Consider the following 19336-nt stretch of genomic DNA (forward strand, 5'->3'; position numbering starts at 1 on the left):
AGCAGTTTATATATATATATATATATATATATATATATATATATATATATATTTTTTTTTTTTTTTTTACTATAGCTACATACCATATCTTGAATTATCTTCAACAGTTTCTTAAAGTATTCATTTCTAACACACAGCTCACCTGAATGGAACACAACTTTCACCAGTAGACTTTCCTTATTACTATACCAGTCACATAATTCTTACTCTTGTATAGTCACAGGAAAGATGATACCATGCAGAAGTATTATTGAGATCACATCTGTGCATGACTGACTGTTATTAGACTGTTTCAGAAGTACCATACCATTACAAACACTTCCAAATTGTCTGATTATTTCCTCAGAAAGCCACAGCTATGAGTTTCTTCAGCACATTTTCCACCAGTGTTCCTGAACACAGACATTGCTGCTTGAAATACACACACACACACATAAAAAACTTACTTTAGTTGCTGCTTTAATTTCTTTAAGCACAACACTTTTCCATATCTTTGCATATACTAACTACTCTTTCTTGTACATGGGAATTTCTAACAGCTTTTCCCAAGTCATAAGATCATAGGTTCATAGGTAGTTACTAGGCTATCGGCCCAAGGGCCTAAGTAAGCCTAGCCAACAAGGTTCCCTGGCTTATGCCACCCAAGAAAGTTAATTTTGTGTGCCCCTGTCGAGCAGAGCCACAGAAGTGATCCCTGGGGTGTATTTCCTATTTCCCATCCACTCATCAAGATTTTTCTTGAAGAGCGCTAATGAGGAACTTTGCTTGACATAGATGGGTTTCTTGTTCTAGAATTGTTCCAGAGTATAGGAAGTCTCTGGGACAGGAATCTATCCCTCCAGCATGTCCTGTTTATTGTGGTGACAAGATTTAGGTCCCTAGAGTGTGTAGCTCAGAGGGATTGGGATTTCTTTAGGTGTAGCATGTCCAACAGTTCTGGGTTTAATATAGCTTTATATGTTAGGCAGAGATCTCCTCGGAGTAGGCAATATGCTACAGAGTAAAGCTGGAGTTTTTTGAGATGGTCAGTGTAGGGCATCAATTTGAGGCCAGTAATCCTCTTTGTGAGGTACTTCTATGGCCTTTCCAGCTTCTGCAGATGTCTTGTGAGGTACATTCCAAAAGGAGTGTTGTACTCTATAATGGGTCTAATGAGTGCCGAATAGAGGGGAACAATGACCTCTTTTTTCCTGGATGAGAACCCTTTTGTGATGAGGTGTATCACATAGAAGGATTTCCTGTCTACTGTGGTGATGTGATTATCAAAGGAGAGACTACTGTCCATCTGGGTCACAAGGTCTCTTATTACACATTCGGCATTAAGTAGACTGCCGTTTATGTGGTAGTTTATGGGTACAGAGTTTTTACCAAAGGGGATGACAATGCACTTTTTGGCATTGAGCTTGAGACCATGTCTCTGACACCAGGCATCTGTCTCAGTGAGGCCCTTTTGTAGGATGTCCACATCATTTGGGGACTCGACTATGGCTCCTAGTTTGCAGTCATCTGCAAACTTCATTAGCCAGAGGCCTTCTGTGTTAGCCTGTACTTCAGAGAAGTAGATACCAAACAGGAGAGGTCCCAGGACTAAACCCTGTGGTACTCCACTTGTCACTGGTTTGAAGTCAGATTTGGAGTCTGCAACTTTTACAGTGTGGGTTCTGTCAATCAGCCAATTGGCAACCCATCTTGTGACATAGGGATTTATACCTAGTTTAGTGAATTTAGCTATAATTCCAGAAAGGTGGATGGTGTTGAAAGCCTTGGCAAGGTGAAGATAGGCTGTGTGAACCACATTACCCTCGTCTACGGCTTTGGAGACTGCCTCAAAGAAGTCAATCAGGTTCAGAAGGCATGATCTGCCTTTCACAAACCCAAACTGGGTGGGGTCCAGAGTTTGGAGGTTACTAATGTCTTTGTTTATGAGTTCCATGATGATACATTCCATGGCCTTGCAGACCAGACTCATCAGGCTAAAGGGCGATAGTTCCCAGGTCCAGTGGTGGCTCCCTCTTTGTGAAGTTGTATAACTGTTGCTGTGTGTCATTCAGTAGGCATAAAGCCAGATGTGAGACTATGATTGAACATGGTGCTTAGGTGGGGAGCCAGTTCGTTCTGAAGTTCATGTAAAACGCAGCCCGTGATGTTGTCTGGTCGCATGGATGCTGTGTTTTTGGTTTTAGAGAGTGTAGCTTTTACCTGCAAAGATGTAATTACAGTGACTCTGCATTCTTCCTGCATAGATATGGGCCCTTTAGGAGGTGAGAGGGGGGTAAAGTTAGCACTGAACCTATCTGCCAGGATGTTGGCAATATCAGTCAGTTCTGTAATTTTTATGCCATTGTGCTGTAACTCAGAGCAGATCTGGGTGTTGCCACTGAGACTCTTGTCATAGCTATAGAATGTTTTGTGGTTGTCCCTAGAATCAGTGGCAATTTTGTTTTTGTAGCTAGCTTTGGAGGATCTTATAAGGGATCTCAGCTTTTTACTGAGGCTGACCAGGCAGCTCCTCCACTCATGGGATTTTACTCTCCTTTGCAACAGTTTCTTCCTTCTGTTGAAGAGTTTGTTTATGGCAGGTGACCACCAGATTGGCTTCCTTTTTTCGGAGGATAGCGTCTTGGTTCTGTTTGGGATAGCACAATCCATGCACTCGTGTAAGTGCTTGTAGAGTGCATTTGTGTAGGATTCAGCAGTCTTAACTGTATTGTCCATCTGCATGGGTGTCATGACGTTCACCACTTCTGTCTTAAGAAGCATGAAGTTGGCTTTGGACAAATGTTTTACAGTGGTTTCCTTAATGGTGTATGGGGGCGTGATGCAGATATCTAGGATGATTAGCTTATGGTTGGATCTGATCAATGAGGAGTTGATTTCAGGTGTGGAATGCCAGTCAGTCATGTTGGTAATGACTAGGTCTAGGATATTGTTTCCCCTGGTGGGGCTATACATAAATTGATCCAGGGCACTGGAATTTATGAATTCCAGAAAGCATTGAGTGAAGGAGTTGGTACATGAGTAGTTTTCCCAGTTAATGGTGGGGTAGTTGAAATTGCCCATTATTAGGTGTTTGGTTGAACCCTAATATTTTCCAGTATATCAAGAAAAGAGGAGTGGGAATCCTGGGGTGTGGTGGGGGATCTGTAGCAAGCTACAGTTTGGATTGCAGTTTTGCCCAGAGTTAGTTGCACTTGGATAACCTCGGACGCATTATGGTGCACAACTAGCCTGGAGGTGTGGATATCCTTAATGAATATGAACACACCTCTGCCTTTGGTGTTCTGGTCCAGGTTAGATGGCCGAAAAGTGTGATATGAGTTATAGCCTGGTAATGCAGGGGTGCTCTCTAGAGCCTTGAACCAGGTCTCAGTCACTGCACAGATATCGATGTTCTCCATTTTAAGGAGTGCCTCGAGGTAGTGCATCTTGAGATTTAGACTTCTAGCATTGAGTAGCATTACTTACATAAGTAATTAAAAACTACAGGCTCCACAATTTATTGGTTTTACTTCTACATTTAACTTGTAGTAATCAGCCGCAACAATTTTGTTCACTGATATACTTGAGCACATGGTTGAGCTTATACTTCAGACTGCAACACAATTTTCCCTGTACAATTCTTTGAGCAGTTCAGGACATCAAGCTTTCAGTAATGTCATATCAATAATTAATAAAAAAACTGAAGAAATATTTGAGAAGAAAAGAAACTAAGAGTTGCATGGGACAAACTGATTCTTCTCATAGAACTAGGTGAGTTAGGATTACCTGATTTGAAAGGATACTTTAGAGCTACACAGTTATGACTAATATACATAACTCAAGCAGAATATTATACATCAAAGTGAAAAGGGATAATGATAAAATAAGGGGGAGTTTGAAAAATGAGAGAATAAGGTTTTGGGTGCTCATCCTAAAGGAAAATGATAATAACCATACAGAATATTATAGCAATAAAATAGCAGAGCATATTTTAAGAACTAATCAATCACAATAATGGAGAAAGGGGGATTTACCAATAGAGATGACTGTGACTACAAGTAGGCATATATATAGAAAATGGGTATGGGGTGGCTGGAATTTACTGTAGGAAAACAGCAAAGAAACCAAGGCGTTGGAAGGAATTAAAAGAGGAAAATATAATAGAGCAGAATGTTTGCATTGCAGGTTAGAGACATCCTTCCCTCCCAGATATTGATAACAACACAGTATAAGCAAAGAGATAAGAACAGGGGAGTGCTAACTAAAATATTAGCTGTGAGACAATTTTATTTGAGTCTACAACAAAAGCTGATGTTAAAAAGTGATAGTTAGGCTACTAAATAAAATATTAGATTATAAAACTTAATCAGATGAAGTAAAAGGAATTTCCAGTGGAACAATGGCAAGACATCTGTTTAGCTCCCAGTTATGCACCAAAATCCAGACGGTTTAGGAATTTTGCATGGAAGTGTTGGCATAGATATGTGTATGCTACAAGCAGATTTAAGAGAATTTTCCTTGGGTAGATAAGATACCATATTCTGGAGTTGTGATGGGAAAGAAATAAGTAATCAGGAACACATCTTTTGGAATGAAATAATTTGACAGACTTTTATAGTTCCCCACAAAGAACTTAGTCAGAAGTGTTTAGGGAACAAATGGTTGTAACTGAGGAAATGATTCTTTCAAGCTGGGATACAGGATATGAGTTGCCTAGACACAGTAAGACTATACTACATATAATTTTGCTATCCACCAAAAAATAATTAGTAGGTTTTCAGGTATAGGTAGTGAGATAGGTGGAGTGCCTCATTTACTCTTCCATATAAAGAAACAGTCAACAAGTGAACTGACTGATTTTAAGATGATTTTCAGATCCAAGCTGAATGGGAATGTCTGGACAGCATAGGAATTTGAAAGTGGCTAAAGAAAAGTGAATGTTGTGTGCTGAAAGCAGAAAGAAATTTGCACAGAGAATGCTGTATGGAAACTAAACAGACTCCGAGCCATCTAAATGGTAATGGCAATGCCTACACCTGTTTTGTGAGTAATAGCTTAGTGCAATTGTGTCAGGATGCCCCCCTTGAGTTAATCGTACAGAAATTAAACTACACAGAATCCAAGCTGAATGGCTATTTTAAGCAGTTTGTGATTTGGTTTGGGGAAGTTGAACAAACCCTCTCATAGCAGTTAGATTCACTAATTGAACAAAAGAACCTAGGGCAAGCCCACAATCATACCATCAACAGTCAAGTGTAACTGGCACAACTGGAATTAAAATAGTGGAGACTGAATACAGGTTGTGAAGGAAAAATCCTCATTTATCAGCCATTTTGGAAAAGAGAAAGGGAAGAGATGCAGTGATTTTTTACAGGAATTGCTACAAGAAGGGACTAGCTTTCCAGCACATGAACTGGTAATAGAAATGGCTCATTAAGGTTTCCTTCCAGGGCAGGAAACAAATAATAAGAAAACCAGGCAGTTGACTGTGCATTTTCCACACTGGAGCTGAAAGAGAGACTATTACTTAAACTTTGGCAACAAGAGAATTAGCTGTACTGTGGGTTTAAGACAACATATGTTGAGCATGATTTCAGTGGGGAAGCACATAGAAAGAGGAATAAATGTATTCCTGCAATGAAACTGCAATGTTGCATATCTAAAATTTAAAATATTATACTCATCTTTTTAAAAAAGTATAATTTCCCATGGGTGCTAAAACATATACTGATTTGGAATCAGAACACTGGTAATAATTAAATGAGAGGGACTAATGGAACTGTCTAGCAGGCATGGAGGCATGAGCACAGAGGGGGGAGGGGGACCAGTGGCACAGAATGAAGCTTCAGGGACATCAACAGATCTGTTACCACTATTCAAATTCAGTCTGGTGAGAGACAAAATGGCCATGACAGACAAGAAAAGCAGAAAAGAGGAACAGGCATGATCAGGAGACGACTACAATGGGCAGTATATACAATGAATTTCCAGCTAACATGAAGTATTTATAATGTGATACTATACAACATTCACACTGACATTGTTTTATTAACAACTCTAGCAAAGCTTGTGAATTAAGGATAAGATATAATATGACAGCACTGACAATGTTTTATAACAGAAATATGAGTTCTGTAAGGATATACGTCCAAAGGAGATAATGAATGAAACAAATCAATACTGATAATTACTCATTGTGATTGTGGAGGAGGGGGTGGTCATATTTTTTAGTAATGCAGCACAGCCAGAAGATGGTCCTGAGGTTTCTTCCATGGTGGGGAAAGCCATCTTGGCCATCGTGTGTGTGGGGATCAGTCTACCTTAGGAGATGGCATACTGGGTGATGTAAATGGAGTAACTCAAGTTTATTATATCATGTCTTGCAAATGTCATAAGAAATTGTAAACTTCTAACAAATGTATGGTGTTATGTATGTGACAATCTATGAGTAATTGCCAATATAAAAGTAAAAACAAGATACTGTGGCAGTCAGCAAAAGGGCTTTGATATATTGGAGGACATTAATTTGTTAATCAACAGTACTGTGATCTGTTATAAAAGGCAGAAGCAATATAAAATAAGGACTGTACAAAGGGAAACTAAGCTCATGTGTACACATTGTGCAAGTGACTTAATGGAATGTAAATGGGTTGTGTAATTAGGGCAAGAAGGATGGCTTGGTTATGAAAATGTTCCTCGTATATTGTAATTCTTCAAGATACACATATGGATAAAGCTGAACATGAAAAGTTAGTAAAATATGAATTCAGCACTATGATATTTTAGTCATTTCCATTACTGCAATTGCCCTGATAGCTAAACAATTAAACATTTCAGTTGATAGATAACGCATAAATTTTCCCTGGGCACATGGAAAGCATTGCTTAAAGACTTACAAAATTAATAAGGTAGGGGAATAACAGGTTTTGAGAAAGAGGTGACATATATTTGTTTTAAAATTGATAACATGTTAGGAAATTACTGTGAATTTCAAAGAAAATCATAGCAAAACATTTGTAGGTAATTCCCTGAAGTCACAGAGGAATCCAGACCATCAGATTAAGACAAGAAAAATGGAAATGTGGCGCACAATATAAAAGATATTGAGGCAAACTAACACAGGATCCACATAATATTCTGCTGAGTTTTCAACAATTTTATCAAGGTTTATACACAGAAGAAACACTAGATAAAGGTTGGACAGACAGGCTAATTTAAAAAAAAATAAATAACTTCAAGTTATCAGTTATAATGTACAAGCATTAGTGAGACTCATAGTTCTTGGGGAGTAGGAAGAAATGTGGAATAAAGCAGTGAGGGGGGATGCTGCTCAGGTTAAGCAGGGGGTAGATGCAATGGAACAGAAATGGTTACATCTTATGAATGGGATTAAGAAATTAGGGATCCCAATTTCATGGCAAGGGATGGTGACCACAGCCATCCCAAAAGCTAGGTAAAGATCTAGTACTGGTTAATTTGTAGAGACTAATATCAGTTTCAAATCAAGACTAGAAGATCTTTGTTCAATAATTGCTTGCTATCTGGTGACGCTCATGCTGCACTTAGTACACAGTGGCCAATGTGACATCATATGGGCAGGCAAACATTTGATAAAGCAATAAAAATTATTTTAGTTATTCACCATACCAGACAAGCCAAACCACAAATGATGATACTCAATTTAGATGCAGAGAAACTGTTCAACAGAGGGAAATGGCAATAATTGTTTAGCATATTACAGGACTTCTGGATCCCAACAGAACTGATAGCATTGCAGAACAACATATATCATAGCTCAAATAAGAATATAAAAGTAAATGCAGAACTGACAACCAATTTCTGTACTAGGAGAGTCATAAGGCAGGGAAACCTATTGTCACCACTGTTGTTTGCTTTATATTTAGAGCCCTTAGCAATTGAAATCGAGCAGCCAGATATAGAAAGATGCATGGTTGGGAATTTCTTTACTAAATTAGTGATGTACACCAATGAGCTATTGATATACCTGAATAAGCCCAATCAACATGTAGAGAAGCTATTTCAGATATTACAGGCATTTATCCAATTAGTGGGCTGTAAGTTGAAAGAGGCTAAGAATCAGGCAATAACACTAAATTATATTCTGTCACATAGTATATATGGGAAATATCTGCAGATTTTTAAAAGGGTTCCTATTATATAATCGAAGACGTAATCCTTAGAATGCGTCTTGATTGAACTTGAAAGCACGAAGCAGCAAAATAGCGAAACAGGATATAACTGATTTCCTTGGAAAAGAAATTGCTTGCCCGCCTCTGTTACTTTTCCGTTTTCCTCACTGTAGTGTGATCTCAGAGTTGGTATATTTAAGTAGAGGGGTGTGGGTGGCAAAGCCCCCCACTTTAGGTAATGTTTTGAAGTTTTTATTTATTTTCTGTGGATCGGCGATTTTTTTCCCTGGGGAAAAAAAAATCACTGTTCCAAGTGTTCGGGATTGTAAGATTTTGCTTACATGGGGTAGATAAATCAGAGTTCGCTGTTTTAAGCATTCGCTGATTTAATATAGACCCATTTAAAACAAGTATTATAACATACATATGAGTGCCAATAGCCCCTACTTTGTTGAAAATGACACTTAACTACAAAAAAAAAAAAACTGTCACAGAATGGTTAAAAAAATAAAAGCTCATAAATCTGGAGTTAGATCACAGAATACAAGCCTAACAGTTGTTCTGCTGTTAGCTTTATACAACTTTCAGATGGTCCTATTGAATTCCAGCACGTGCTTTTTCAGCAACATAAAAATATGGTAACGAAATTTTTATGTGGCCAATCCAAGCCAACAATTGACTTGGACAGGTTAATGAAGCTAAGAGACTGCAGGGAACAGCAGACCCATGGTCCTGCTGGAAAACATTGTAACTGGTTTTAATGTTATGATATATGTGGAGGGGATAGACCATTATGGGTGGAGATTGGTGCATCAATGTTGAAACTCTTTGGAGCTAATCTACAAGTTTTGTACTAGCTGCATGAGACACAGATAGTGAAAGAACCCTAGATAACTGTAGGTACAAGCCTATCTTGGATTATGAATCATACAGCTATGATCAAGTGGAAACATCAGTATGCCCCAATCAAGGTAAGGTTAACTGAGTGCCAAACAGTGCCAAACAGTAAGAGAACAAATTGGCAGTTGGATCCTGATCAAAATTGGAAAAGGTTCTGTCCTTCATTTCATAGGAAAAGTTTCAAGAAAAATATCATCACAAAAAGAAAGACAACTTGATATACAGAAGACTAAGGGATGTGATTATCAGGACAGAATAAGAGAATATAGGACAAACAAGTACTCTGCTCTGAGGTAAATCATTAGAAAATCTGCAGAGCAGTGATTGGAAACCAAAGAATATATATTTTTACAAGCTTATAGAGCAATACATAATATTAAAACTAAAACAGATAAGAAATGTAGAAATTAGTTAGAAAGCAAGGTTGAAGAAGTAGACCCCAAAAAGGAAAGGTGAAGAAATGTATGTTGCATTGATAGATGTGATAGAATTAAGGGATTTTCCTAGTTTTGTTTGGAGATGTTTGAATAAATACTTTTACACCCCAATAAGTTGAACAAGATATATCCAGGAGTGAGTACATGCTGAAGATGTGAAGAAGGGTCTCTCCACCCGTAGCTCCAGGGCACATATCTTTTAGGAATGTCCTGATCTGCAAGAAATTAGGAATTATTTAAGATGGCTGCTAAACTGGTTGTGGCAAAAAGAGGCTCAGCTCACACAGGCACTGTTCTTTTAGGGTGTATCACAAGATGGTAAATGCCTAATGGTTAAGAAAGCATAACTTGGAATGTACTAGCAGCAGTGAGAAAGGACATAATTTACATTTGGAAAAAGGTAAACTCACCCAAGAAAGAGGAGGTGCAGGAATTAATTTATAAGTTGCATACACAGGAAACAGTATTACTAGGAAGTAGAAAAGGAAAGAGACTGATGGAAAAGTGGTTGCCATGACTGGCAATGCAATAAAGTGCTTATGCAAGGAGAGGAAGGACCCCCATGGTTTTTTAGAGGCAGGCAATCATTACTACAAAATAAAGTTGTTTGGGCATGAGAACGATATACTAATTTTTCAATGTAGTAGCATAACAATGATATAATGTTGACAATATGTCTATTCTAAAGTATTAAAATTTAAGGGAACATGGAAAATGTATTGCAAAATGATATGCCATCAAACTGATATGACTCAATTTTGTGAATAAGAAACAGTGTGGCTATTCAGTAAAGGTGATATTTCTGAACAAATAATTGCTTGAAAAATCAAAATCTAAACCAACTGCAACTGAGGTACTGAATATTGTAAAGGAGATTAAAGAATGGGAGGTGAGATCTTTAGAAAAGTGAAGGAACAAATTATGCAGAAATAAGTTTAATCTGAGAGAGCAATAAATGGAGGTCAATGTTTAGGAGAAGAAGTGAGGTTTAAGGGAAGGCAGGAATTGAGCAACCTAGGGAATGTTGGTCAAATTAAAATTGTTAAAAAGAAATCATATATAAATATTGCATCAAAACAACAATAGAAAAGGTTACCATGGTTTGCTTTCTTTTCTATTATCACATATATGTCACATCAGTGTTTTAAATGTGATGATTATAATAAAAATGTTAATAAATTCCTAATACTTGTCATGATATCATTGTTTCTCATGCAGTTCTTTTAAACTTTATTTAGTAATTATTGAACTTCTGTCTTAGAGTCCAATTTTTGTTTATGGCTCTTTGTTTTGGGTATGGCAAAAAGAAGCATAAAGTCTCTGTTCATTCACAACTGTGAATCCTTTAACCAATGCATCTTTTGTAAGGTTGCTTTCTTACCCTTTTTTCAGTGCACACTCTGAAATTCACACAGTATTTCAGAAGTATTCTCATTGTGGGTCCCATTGTGGTTACCTGTGATAGAAATAACATTTTGCCCACATTCTTCATTAGATGTTGCATTGTGAAGAAGTATTGGATGAGTGACCACTTACTAAACTTCATTCAACATTATAATTTAATTTCTCAAGCCTCTGCAGCCCATCTCCCCAAGAAGAAAAGAAATCTCTACATTTAGAACATATCAGTAACCTGCACAGAATGCATGCAGCAGGTGTAAAATAACTTTACTTCAGCATTTAAGAATACCTTTTGTCATTAATGCTTCATTATTGTACTGTATCAAAACTTATTACAAAGACTTTAAAGTCACACACACACCCCTTCTTCAAAGCAAAGTTTGTATACTCAACCCTACATTATTGTCCATAATTTCAATTCATTGTCTTCAAGATGATTTGTAAGATGAATAAGAGACTCACCGCAGATTTACCTTCTTTTCTAAATGTAATCTCTTTCTCTCTCTCTCTCTGTCTCTCCCTCCCCTGCAAGAGACAATTGTCTCTAACTTGAGCTCTCTTAGTTGTGTGCCTGTCTCTCAAACTCTGTCTCTCATCTCCAAGAATCTGCCCGTGTCTCCCTTCTGATTACATTCCTTCATTATGGCAAGGAAGGGTCATAGCTTTCTCTATTCAGGGCATGTGTTTGAAGTCCTCCTATCACAGTGCTTAAGATCCACAATTCCACATACCACACAGTTGTTGCTGTGGTGTAATATATTGCACTAAGTAAACATGTGCGTGTGTGTGTGTGTGTGTGTGTGTGTGTGTGTGTGTGTGTGTGTGTGTGTGTGTGTGTGTGTGTTGTTTGTATCAATACAGTTCAGAAAGCATATCATTCAAAAATTCTCATTGGGGTAACTGAATAATTCACTAAAGATGGCAGAGTTAGTGATACTGAGAGTGGACTAGAAGATGATGAGTTGTGGTGACTTACTTGCCAAGCTAACTGTCCACCAGGCTTAAATGAATTTAAGAGTATCAAAAGCATTCTCAAACTGAGATGCTTGAAATGACAATTTGCAAAGTATTTTGCAAACAAATTATTAAAATGCAGTGTTTTAAAACAGTTTTATTACAGTGTTTAATCACTGTGTTTCATAGTCACATTTCATGTAACTGTTATTTATTTTATCTAAGGGTGGTTCTTAATTTCCAAGACATGACTTGTGATTTGCTGACCAAAATTGATCATGTTATGAATTTTGTCTTCTTAAGTGTTGGAGTTTATCATTTGTGCTGAAAAAGTTTCTGTCTCTTTTTTAATGAATATGGTAAACCCATATTTATTAAATGCTTAGTTGAATCATTTTGGAGTGGTTAATATTTTGTCTGTTTTATGCCCTTTATTGCACTCTTTTTGTAAATTCTTGATAGACTCTAGGGTTAATGTATTATCAACAGGGCAGCTGTCTGCACATGCTCACTAAACTTGGATGTTCTCACTTACTTAGGTGAACAATAATGGTGTTGTTTCCTTTGGAGTAGCAGTAACACAGTATACACCTGATGCATTTCCACTGACAGATGGACGAGCATTTGTGGCTCCATTCTGGGCAGATGTTAACAATGGATTGTATGGTGATATCTACTACAGAGAAAGCAAAAAAGAGGAGCTGCTAACTATGGCCACTGCAGATGTCAAAAAATATTTCCCAGATATTCAATTCACTGCAAAAATGGTATTTATGGCAACTTGGGACAGGGTAGCCTACTATGGCTCAACATCAAGAAAGGTAAGAAATTAAAATAATGTTCTGCTTCTTTGTCTAGTGTACTAATTTTAACACTGGATAATGGATTTGTATTATCACATTATTATTATTATTATTATTATTATTATTATTATTATTATTATTAGTAGTAGTAGTAGTAGTAGCTCTACTATATCATTTTAGGACATAGCTGGGTATTTGTGGGGCAAAGTTATGTATTTTCAGGTAAATGAAAAAAGATTTTACTTTTTTCTTCAGAAGAGCTTAGAATATTTAAATGTTATTTTTCATATAAAGAACAAAATGGAGTTTAATATTTCTACAAGGAATCTGCAATGCCAGTAAAACAGAATTCCATCAAATGCACTGTTGATTATATGGAAGCCACTAAAACTGTGTTGTATAATTATTGTAAATGAGGGTTGTTAATTTTCTGGTGAAGTCTCCCCATCCCTTTCAGATAGGTGGATTCATGGTCACCTGTACTGAGTGTACACCATTCTCAGTTAATAGACAACACGAGCATAACTCACATCTTCTTCTTCCTCATTTTAGTTTTCCTACTGATTTAACTCCCACATTCTTCATACTAATTTTACTTTTCCTGCTGATGTTCTTATAGCCTTAAATATCAGGGGGGGAGGATTTATAAGTTACAACAACGTGTAGGTTATGTGTACACTTAGTATAATCACACTTAGTGAATAGAAAGCACAAAACATGTGACAGGGATGTTCTTGAATACAGTCCATGTGCAATTGGTGTACGTTTAGTGTACTCAGAGGTCAAGATTAACTCACTCAAGCTTAAAACTTCTTTTTTGTATATTTCCAGTTATGGCAGCTAGAACTTACTTGGGCATGGCTTCTTTAACTAAGCAACTTACCAACTAATAATAAGCACTATTAGAAAGGGCAAGATATTAACAGAATGACACTAAGAGTGTTACCCTAGGATGTCCTGCAGGGGAGAAATTAAGCTTTGTTTGTCACTTAGTATCATGTTTTCATACTTATGCTCATATTTTCATGAATGACAGACCTACATTTTATTGAGCTGTATGGTATGAAACACCAGTGTGGGAGACAGGACAATTCACTGTCTATGCTGGTCTATATCACACTATACTGGAAACACTTCTAGTTGCTTGTTAATAAATATTAAAATAAGAAGTATTGTCATATGTACTTAATACTTCAAAAATTAAGTCACTTACAAACTGAGACATTACATTAAGTGAAATCTTAGATGCTGTTAAAGAAAACTGTCATTGATATTTCCAGTGTAAGCATATCTTATATCCAGTATTATTTGTTTTTCTAATTATACAATTAAGCATATGGTTTCATATTTCTGTAAATATCTCAACAAGCATGCACTTATAGAGGAATTTCTTGTTATCATGTGAAAACTTATGGCTGGTTAACAAAAATGTTCTAACAATATATATGTAGGCTGTACAGTTTTCAACATATGAAAATGTGTTTTAAAAAGCTTACAAAAAATATAATTTGGGGTTGAGTACATTTATATATATATATATATATATATATATATATATATATATATATATATATATACATATATAAATAATTCTTACTGATAACATGAATATTTGTAGAGTTTCAATAGCTTTTGTTGTTCACAAACTATTTACATTTTTATCTTATGCTTTTTAAGTTTATTTTTCAGAAAATGCTCCGAAAATGCAAGATGACTGTAGGCTGTTAGAGGCGTGGCATTACATCACATAGGTGTTAATGAGTTTGCAGGTTGTGCTGATTTCCTGTGCTCTTCCTATCCATGTGCAGAAAATATGAATAAGACTAGGGGCAAGGCCAAGTGCCCCTCATTTACTAAAAGTACAATAGAGATAATACAGTTCAAAGGAGCGATGAAAGTGAGAAACAAGCCAGCTATAACTTAAACATGTTTAGAGCTTCAAAGAGTGGGAAAAAGATGGTATTAGTTGAAAGCTTCCTCATGAATCAGCTTAGTTTACAAATTCAGGCAGGGAGCAATCTTGATATTTGACAAATTACATCACAGGATAATAACATGAAAACACACACGCACACACACACACACACACACACACACACACACACACACACACACACACACACACACACACACACACACACACACAGGTATGCATAGCTTTCAGTGGTGCCTGAATACAAATGGATAAAAGAAAAATATTTAAGCAACAACAGACTCCGGCACTCCAAAATACACGACAAACCTTTATTAGATGCAAGGAAAAAAACACAGACTTGGCCTTGTCTGTGTGATGCATATACATAGATGTTTGTATGCACAGGTGTTACACACACATAAACAAACACAAACATGTTAGCACATCACTTGTGAGGAAGATGTCAGATTTGATTAATTTTTGATATTCAAGGCCATACTATTATCAAATGAGTAAAGCTAGCATTCATTTTGAAAGAGGTTGGTAATGAGCGTTTAAGATGTTTAATTTATATATGCTTTTATACTGTACAAGTCCTTCCGTAATAAAATAATAGAAGTTTACATATGCCTACATTTGGGCATGTGCTTGGGCACATGAGCGCTTATGCGCACATGCATACACACACACACACACACACACACACACACACACACACACACACACACACACACACACACACACACTCTCTCTCTCAGTATATATGCAGATATGCATACAAATGTGTCTGCCTATATCACCCTTCAGCATAATGCACAAGAAATTGCACTACATACAGAGGAAAAAGAAATGTATCTCCTCAATGAAATCTCTTACCCTTATATAATCACAAGAAATAAATGGCTACTAACAAACCCTAATGAGAAATTGAAAGAACTTTTTGTGAAACAAAGGATAGCAGCTGTGACACTATCAACCACCAAACAACTTGAAAAGGAAAAACTTGCACTAAATTCAGCGTGTGCATTAAGAAAGGGAAATATACAAAATATAGCAGTAAAAGCACAAAAATATGTTTTCACTAAATTAAAAAATCATACTTACCTCACAGAAACATTACTCATAAAAATATCTATCTTGTAAGCATAGCCGGTTTTAGGCACCAGCGAACCCTGCGGTCGCTGGGGGCCCCCTGGTCATGGGGGGGCCCCCAACCACAGCAAGTTATCTTATCTTGATATTTTGTAATATGTCTGTCAAACCAACAAAAGCTAGTACAGCAATCTTGTATACTTAATAAAGCAGGTAAGTAATAATAACTCATATTTATCTCCTTCACAATTCCAACATCTTTAGTTATAGTAACAGTATTCTGTCAAGTAACAAGCTTTACAATTTCATTACATATTTTACCAATGAGATAATGCCCCGGCCTAGGTTAAGCCCTGATGGTGGACATCCTCTTCACTAAAATTAACAACATAGCCAGTTTTAGGTACCTGCAATAACTGTGGCTGGAGGGGCCGCTTAATCATCAATGACTGTGTGGGGGCCCCACAAAAACTGCTGTTGGTTGGGGAAAAATGAAGAGAAAAAATGTATTAAGTTTCAGTTATACTCTTTAACCTGAACAGGACTGTGATATGACCCTGTTAGGTAGGACAAAGCTGTAATGAACATAAGCAAAGTAAGCACTGCAGAGATCAGCAGCCCAGGGTGACCGATCTCATTGCAAACTGTGGAGTTTAAGAAGAGCTGATGCTTCTTGATGTATCTTTCGGCTTTTCCCGGTTAGGGGTTGCCACAGTGGAACTCCAGTCTGCTAATGATTGGCAGTAGATTTTTACATACCGAGTTGCCAGCCCTGACACACAGCCTTCAACGAAGGTACACCCATTCACGCATGTCTCCACACAGAAGACGCTTTAGCTGAGAATCAAACAAGACAACGTCTTACTGTGAGGCGACATCGCTGCCGCAGCACCACCACAGCAGTAAGAAGAGCTGATGCTTCTAATCTACAGAAATGGTTTCTCTTTCAAGGTTTTTATACATACTGGCAGAACAACTGATACTGTAACTCTCAACATCTTTGCTGAAGAATTCTGTTCAGTGATAAAAATAATAGCATAATAAAGTCTTAAAATGAGGAACACATTTTATATATTACTCTAATTCATTTAAAAAGTTACTATAATAACACATTTTGCATCAACATGCATTTTTAGACTAAGTATAAAAATCTGATGACTGGATTTATTGTGATAGAGCAAAATTATGAGACAAAATCAGGAATATCTGTGAAATCAGGGATAGTGATAGGTATTAATTTACTCCTCACTGAGGTAAATAAAAGTGACTTACCCCTGTTGCTGTTTGATGACTGCTAAACGCAGTCACTGATCTTGTGTAGTACTAGTGTTGTACAATGTACTTGCTGAAATAAGTACAAAATTAGCATTTTTGTGGTGTGTGTGTGTGTGTGTGTGTGTGTGTGTGTGTGTGTGTGTGTGTGTGTGTGTGTGTGTGTGTGTGTGTGTAAAAAATATCACAGATTTTTATCAATGCACATATCCAATAATGCCGGAACGCACACATTATTCTTCAGGGTATCAATAAAAATGTAACTAACAAGTGATTATATTTCAAAAGTAAAGCATAAAATATATCACAGAGTATTCAGACACTTAGATCTTCTAGGAATCTGGTGGCCCCCACTCCCTAAACTGTATAAATGGATACAGGAGGCTCCCTTAATCATCCTTGACTGTGGGGACCCCAAAAAAGCTGTTTTTGGTTGAGGAAAAATGACGAGAAAAAAATGCTTTCATTTTCTGATCGCACTCTTTAGCCTGAATGGAGTTATTATATGACCCTGTTAGGATAAAACTGATAATAGCCTTTGTCCTCAACCACAAACATTCTAAAACATCCCTGCTCAGATGCTTGTGTACAGAAATTTACCGTAGGTTATGAGGGTGCTGGGGATTGTGTAGTTATCATTTCCTTAACTTTTCTAACAGACCTCAGAGGTATACAAAGAAAGTTACTTTAGCTCCTGTAGGGGCAGTATACTGCCTGGTAGCAGCAAAGTAGAATACATTATTGCAATCATTATTTATTTTCACTTTCCTCACAATCAAACATCAGGCACATATACAGCTGGTTGCCTTTGGGGGTTAGGATCGAAGAGTAAGTAGGCATGCTATGTATATGTATTTCAGCAGTCACTTGAAATATATGACTGTGGCCATTTGAATCACTGCTTTCATCCCAGTCTAACACCAGAGGGCTGCATAGGCAGTGACTGTCTTTTTGGGAGGATTAGGGAGGCAGGCAGTATTCCCGTACATGATCTGTGTATCCTCACAACAACTGACTTGTTAATTTATTTTGAGCTACTATTTTTGTCAGCTTTGAATTTTAAGCCTTGGGTACAACTTGTCTTCACTGAAAGATAAAAATAAGACTGAAATTCTTTTTTCTTACTCACGATTTTTGTTTACGCCACTTTTGGATAAAAAGGTTGGGAAATGCTCTAGCTTCTGGGGGCACCGGCTTAATTGAGTTATTTCCTAAATGGTTATTACTGTGCTGTCTTGGTCAAGAAAGTATATTGAAAAGACTGAAGGAAAACTAAAGCTGAACAGCAACATTGAATTTCTTTCCTTAATCATCATTTCTGCTCAAGCCATCATTGGGTAAAAAATAAATAAATAAACTTAAAAAGCACTTTAGAGCATATATAAAGTTATGGCTTCTTGAAAAAGCTGAAGAAAAAAGGTAAAATGTGAGAAATGGAAGAAAAAAAAGTATTGTGCATAAGTGGGAAGCCCAACATGGGGGAACTCTGGAGGGTGGTTGTTTTTTTTTTTTGGTGGGGGCTGAAACAGCAAGTAGTGCCTAGGGTTCCATTGCACATTAGTTCTCTCCTGTACATAGAGTTGTTGTAATGTATCCTTGTTACACCTAAGTGCCAGTAACTGTAAAATGTCCCTTTGTGCGATTGGCCAACACAGTGTGGTATGTATGCCTGTTGTAATAAGATAATTGTAGCTACAGGTCAGTCTGTGTGTACTACTCCTAAATGCCTGCAGCATGAACTAAAAAGATGGATAGAAGTGGTGGCAGTGACAGGGTGATACTTAGACTGAAAGTGCCTAGGGGGCCCCCAAATTGATATTTGCTGAGGGCCCCAAAATGCTTACTTGCTTGTAAGTGCAAGACCCAAAATCTTCCTCAAAATTTAAAGGAATTTCACACTTTCTCCTAGAAAATGGACTCTCCCATTCTGCAAAATAGCTTAAAATACAAATCATAAAAAAAAAAAAAAAAAAAAAAAAAAATCACATGACACTAGAGGATCTGCTCGCCCTCCCACAGAGTAGCTTGTAAAATTACTCCAGAAAAAGAATTGTTTGTTTGTGTCTTTCAGCTTTTCCTGGTTAGGGGTCGCCACAGCGGAACTCCGGTCCGCTAATGATTGGCAGTAGAGTTTTACATGCTGGCTTGCCGGGCCTAACGCACAACCTTCAATGAAGGAACCCCCGTTCACGCATGTCGCTACACAGAAGACGCTCTAACTGAGAATCAAACGGGCAATGTCTAACTGTGAGGCAACAATGCTACCGCAGCAACACCACTGCAGTACTCCAGAAAAAAGAATAGACTACCTCAGAATAAATAAATGATGCAATAAGCTCAAAGAGAACTCAATAAAACATTTTATTCAAAAGTCATGCATCGAGAAAAAATGCTGTTTCTCCTAACTTCCCATTATCATTCAAAATCAATTTA

The 19336-nt window shown here is 37.2% G+C and overlaps 1 protein-coding gene across 1 annotated transcript in view; it reads left to right on the forward strand.

Annotated features, from left to right (window-relative positions):
* Positions 1-19336, forward strand: part of LOC122809199 (alpha-tectorin-like) — a 1556410-nt gene that overhangs the window by 163129 nt on the left and 1373945 nt on the right. Inside the window, exon 5 of the mRNA XM_044080507.1 lies at positions 12361-12642. Coding sequence (XP_043936442.1) covers positions 12361-12642 — 282 coding nt within the window. The remainder of the gene's footprint in view (positions 1-12360; positions 12643-19336) is intronic.

The sequence above is a fragment of the Protopterus annectens genome, chromosome 8.part0 (genome assembly GCF_019279795.1).
Source record: "Protopterus annectens isolate FY-2018-M chromosome 8.part0, PAN1.0, whole genome shotgun sequence".
In the NCBI taxonomy this organism is placed as follows: Eukaryota; Metazoa; Chordata; order Ceratodontiformes; family Protopteridae; genus Protopterus; species Protopterus annectens.